At 44.0% G+C, this 5,631-nt stretch overlaps 1 protein-coding gene across 1 annotated transcript; it reads left to right on the forward strand.

Annotated features, from left to right (window-relative positions):
- The first annotated feature begins 561 nt into the window (after positions 1-561).
- rassf10a (Ras association domain family member 10a) lies at positions 562-5,067 on the forward strand. The gene has a single exon (XM_062420724.1). It carries the CDS (start codon positions 963-965, stop codon positions 2,400-2,402), a length of 1,440 nt encoding a protein of 479 aa, XP_062276708.1. The 5' UTR covers positions 562-962; the 3' UTR covers positions 2,403-5,067.
- The last annotated feature ends 564 nt before the right edge of the window (positions 5,068-5,631 follow it).

Below are 5,631 nucleotides of genomic sequence, written 5' to 3' on the forward strand. Positions count from 1 at the left end.
ACTCAACTAAACTACTTCACTGTATATAAAGTCATTCAAACCAGCTCTTAATTTCTTCATATGCTGTTGGTTAGTTTATATCTAAAAATATCTGTATTTTATAAATTCATCCTAATATCTGGATGAAAATTCGTTAATATCCACAGTCTAAAAATGTCAGATACCCATTAAATGTAGTGAAGTACAAACATGAAAAACATACATACATACCTATACTGTTTCATCTTGACCTTTAACCTTGACAGAACACCAGGCAGTAAAGGATCATGCCATCTAAAAAAATGTGATGTGTGCCAATAGCAAAGATTAAAATTAGAAACTGGTAGATTTGGAGTCTTGAAGTTTGCAAATAAAAAGTATCTAAAATTACGCAGTTGACCTGGTCCTCAAACTCACCAAAGCCTACTGTATGTTTGTTGTTGCAGTTTTCTGTGTGTGAGCAGAGAGAGAGAAAGAGAGAGAGAAAGAGAGAGCGAGAGAGAGAGGCGTGCCCCAGCCGTTACAGCACCCTCCTGTTTTGTCCCACACACAGCAGAGCAGTCTGTCCTGGCACAAGGACGCACCTCTCCTCCTCTCCGGAGCCGTCCTGAGATCATTCTGCCGGGGAGAGAGGGATGACGTCCCGGCAAAAGAAGACGGCAGTCCGTCTGGAAAGCGAGCACTGGAAAGATATAAATGGATGTAATTTGTTAAAAGACGGCTGTGACAGTCCTTCAGCGGTTGACAAGGTTACATGTTGGGACCTGTGAATGCATTTAAAGTGGGGAGGTGATGAGCAGCGACCGGAGCGCAGACATTATGTTTTGGATTTGTTTGTTTTTCTTCAATTGATTTCAAATCTTGACATGTTTCACTACAAATGGAGTCAGATATCTAAAGATTAATTTTCTTCACCTCCTGAACTGTCTCAGACTAACACAAAGAGGAGTCACTGAAGCAACTTTGTCAGAGTTGAGCCGGAGATGGAGCCAGAGGAAGGGAAGATCTCTGTGTGGGTCTGCCGGGAGGAGAAGCTTGTCTCCGGGCTGACGAAGCGCACCACCTGTGCCGATGTCGTCAAAGTCCTGCTGGAGGACCAGAACCTGCGGCAGGGAGCCTCTGCTGCGATGCTGTCCGGCTCCCCTCAGTCCTACTGCGTGGTGGAGAAATGGAGGGGCTTCGAGAGGACTCTACCCAACAAGACCAAAATCCTCCGGCTCTGGAGCGCATGGGGAGACGAGCAGGAGAACGTCCGCTTCGTCCTGGTGAAGAATGAGGCTTCGCTGCCCAACAACGGTCCACGCAGCGCCGAGGCCAAGGTGGTCCAGAGCCGGGAGAGTGGTGGTCCAGGTGGGGGGCTCCTCAAGGGCACCGCAAAGACCTGCTGGACTGCCGCGGCCGCTGCTGCCAACCTGTCCCAGGAGAAACAGAGGCGCATAGTCAGGAAAGCCTTTAGGAAGTTGGATAAGATGAACAAAAAGAAAGAACAGACTGTTTGTAAAGATAAGTGCTCTGTGGAGAAGATGGAGACTCTGGTCCACCTGGTGATCTCTCAGGATCACACGATCCGGCAGCAGATCCAGAGGGTCAAGGAGCTGGACCGGGAGATCGAGAGGTACGAGGCCAAAGTGCACTTCGACCGCATCAAAAGACACGGGGTGAACTATGTGCAGGACACATACATGGTGGATTCATACGTGGTGGACTCCACGGACGCCAAAGGGGACCGGCAGGACGCACGTTGCACAGCGGAGGCCCTCGCGCAGTTCGAGGAGTACGCGCGCAGGTGTGAGGAGGTGGTCCGGCTGCAGGAGGAGCTGATGGAGCGCGAGGCCCTCGTGGAGAGCATCACGGGAGAGATCCAGGAAGAGCTCAACCAGAGGTGGATGAAGCGGAGGCGCGAGGAGAAAGGAGCAGAAGCATCCAAGGACACAGACAGCGTAGCGGAGGACACGTGCCTGGCCGCTTCTGCTGCTCCAGAGGTGGAGCCAGATGTGGAGAGTCTGTCAGAGAACGAGCTCACGCTGGAGGAGGAGAGGATCAAAACGCAGCTGGACACCAGTCTGTACATCGGTCTGAGGCTGAAGACAGACCTGGACGCCATCAGGGGGGACTTGGACCTGAGTCTGGCACTCTGGGAGACCAAGGAGAGTGAACTGCTGGATCTACTGGCCAAAGTGGAAACCATGGAGATTGAGCAGGAGAACAACAAACTGACTGATGATAGTAAGGGAGAGCTGGGTGCAGTGAGCGCTGACACTGAGGCTGTGTCAGCATCAGCAGAGAAGAGCAGCGTCTGGGTGGAAAAGGCCCGAGGTTTGTCAAAGACCTGCAACACAAACGATGAGGACTCGGACACGGGCCTGAGCTCCATGCACAGCCAGGACTCTGATAACCCGCCTGTGTGTGAGTCGCTTGTATAGACAGACTCACTGTGCATGTTGGACTTTTATGCAATTCAAAGCCACAGACTCAGGGTCAGAGAAATCAGTGTTGGCAATACTGGGAGATGTTCCTCCCGACCCAAATGCACCTCAGTACAGAAACTGTAATTCTATAGCAATAATTCTTGTATGTAGTCGTTGCACAATAAGCTAGAAGGGACAGCATGCTTAGAGGTTCGATAGGCCATGCTGCTCCATAGCTGACCCAGACTTTTGACCTCCACGAGGTGAGTCAACAAAGTACCACTTAGTAGGAGAAAAAGCCTAGAAGAGTATTAAAATAAGCCACTTATAATCTGTAGTCTTCAAAGAGTTAATAACAGCTTGCTTTTGTCAGGAGACAGTCAGATTTTTGCTGAATGCAAGGTAAGGATAAGTGTTGTTTCAAAGGCACTCTAATGGCCATAAACAGACAGGTTTCCTTTAAAAGGTCAAAATCAAGTGTACCTTAATGCACAGCAAAGTACAGTCTGCTATCCATCACTATACTGATAGACAGGTCAGCTTCAAACATGCTATTAAAGCTCAAACAAATACATAATAAAGGTTGGATCAGTTTGCTTCATCCTATTCAAAGTGAGATTGGATTTTTGTACAAAATACATTTAAAACTGATATTCAGCACTGCTCAGTGGTCTGAATTTAATCAATTGTTAAAAAAGAGAACTGGAGACTTTGTGAATTGGAGTAGAAACACTGATCCCGGTCCTGCCTGCTAAGCAGAGTTGATATTGTCCTCAGTATAAATGTAATGTCTGTCTCTTAAGCACAAACAAATTAAATTTATTTAATCCAGTTTTAGAGCTGGATAGATGACCAGCTGTTGTACTTTGTCCTGTACTCCATAGGTTGGATTTGAACATGAAACACTTGTTCCCTAGTTCTTTTTGTTATCGCAGCTCTTTTGTGACAGTTTCATGGTTGTTTAAAGCTACGGTTCCCAACATATTGGGCTTGTGACCCTTTAAAATAATACAACCCATCAGACTCATTCAAAGTTACATTTTTCTAGGAGCCATGAGCATTACAAAAGAGCAAAGAATGACTTTTTTTCTTGCTCTGATTGTTTGATTTGAATACTTAAAACTATCAAGAAAGAATGAATTATGAGTGCAACAAAAAAAATCCTCCTAAATTGGGAATCACTGGTTTAAAGCAGGGAAAGATGTGATTTAGCTTGGTATCTTCATGATGAAGCAGCCGTAGAAAAATCAGGTCAGAGCCAAAACAACACAATTTTTGGCACTTGTTTAAAGGGATACTTTTAGGAAAATAAGGGGAATCAAGAGACTAAAGAGAGGGTAAAAAACACATGTTTTAAACTTGACTTTTAGTCCCAAGTATGGATCAAACTTTAAAAACACTACATCCTACATTTCCCATAAAGCAACTGGGTAGGTTATTTAATTCAACGCCCCTGCCTCCTAAATGCCCACCTCTTGCCACCACACCTCCAGCTTGCTTTCTTTTAAAGATATTAAATCTCAAGCCAGAGGTTAAGATTAACATGAGATAACCCTGACGACATCATCCGGGTTATTTTTACTCTCCCTCCAGAAGACATAATACAACTGCTTTCACAGGCTGAGTAATACTTCACATGAAGAATAAACACGAACTTCATTTGTAAAATTGTCAGCGTGACCCTTTTAATTGTTTGATTTGTATCATTGTTCTGGCTGTTGGCTCGTTTCCCTCAAAATCTTCTTACTCAGCCAAATCAATGTGGAAAGACAAGAAAAACTTCGTGTTTATATTACAGCTCAAGCTAACGAATTATTTCCTCAAATGCTCAGATGCAACAAGTAATAACAAGTCACACCAGGAAAACAAACATGAGACCACACATTAGGTAACTACAGAGTGGAAGTCAATAGTTCAGATTATAAGGTTCATGTCTAAACAACAAACGTCTACCAACATCCTATGAACAGATGAAACATGGAATTTACTATCATGTGTTTTTGGCATCCTTGGCTTTCCATACATAATTGACAATAATGCAGTAAGTATCATTTCCAGCATAAATGTAGCCAAGTCTGTACTTTCCTGTTTCTACAAACACCTGTAACATTATAGATTTGAAGATGCTTTTAAGAGAAACCGCCCCATTCAGAAATCCCACAGTCCCGTGACGTTAACAGGAAGTATTTTAATCCTGTGTTCACTTTTCACATCCTAGAAAAAGTTGCTTCAAAACAGTATTAGCTATGCTCCCCGACACACTCATCCAGGCAACTGCATAGACAATAAGCAACAGAAACTAAAACAAGAGCTAGTAGAACACACTATATCCAGATGGTCCTTTAACTAAATCACTGACTCTGTATTTTTGTCAAGCTGTTGTGACGTCAAATCTTACGTGTTTGACTTTGTCTAACTAAAATTGTGAGAAGTTATAACTTTGTAACACCTAGAAGAGACTGATGATACTGTTTCTGTGGATTTAGCTGTTAACTGTAACCAAATACCAAAATGACCTGTGTGTAGCTAATTTACATCACATGATCAGGGACAGTTCAGGGACTATTCGGTCCGTGACATTTAGAAAGCTTTCTCTTGATATGTGGCTCTAGTTCAGCAACTCTGAGGCTTGATGTTCACTCAGATGCACTTCGGCTGCATCGTAACGCCAGTCAGCACATTATCACACATGACTGTTAGTGTTGAAATAAACAGCTAAACCTATTGGGCTTGTAGTGTGACTTTATTTCAGCGTGAATAACTGATATGTGAGAGCATTTTTTTGTGTGAGCAGCTCAGTGTTTGGTTAAGAGTCGGCATCCCCCCTTCGGCTAAAACATCATCTCCTCTCACAGGTTTGGGGTTTCATGTACGGCTTCTGGATGGATAGTTTGCATACCTGTGGGCCGCTTGACTGTTAAAAGGTGTGCGAGTGTGTTTTCATGCATGCTTATTGTCTCTTCTGTCATACTCGTCATGCATAGTTGTGTTTAATTGCTGTTTCCTGATCGTTCTTGCATAAACTTTTGCATTAATTATGACAGGATGAAACAGGATGTACAGCACAAAGCTCCACAGCTCAAGTTACCATTTAGTAACACACACCTTCACATGTTCCTAAGGTCTTAAAGGGTCAGTTCACCCAAGAAGAAAAGACATATTTTCAAACTTACTTGCACTAGTGTCTAACTATGCAGGTAGTTTGAGTTTTGAGATATCTGTCTTTGAGTTTTCTGCATCCACC

Source organism: Scomber scombrus, chromosome 6 (genome assembly GCF_963691925.1).
Source record: "Scomber scombrus chromosome 6, fScoSco1.1, whole genome shotgun sequence".
Classification (NCBI taxonomy): domain Eukaryota; kingdom Metazoa; phylum Chordata; class Actinopteri; order Scombriformes; family Scombridae; genus Scomber; species Scomber scombrus.

Excerpts from the sequence above, each read along its gene's own strand:
- rassf10a (XM_062420724.1), top strand. The coding sequence starts at position 963 with ATGGAGCCAGAGGAAGGGAAGATCTCTGTGTGGGTCTGCCGGGAGGAG.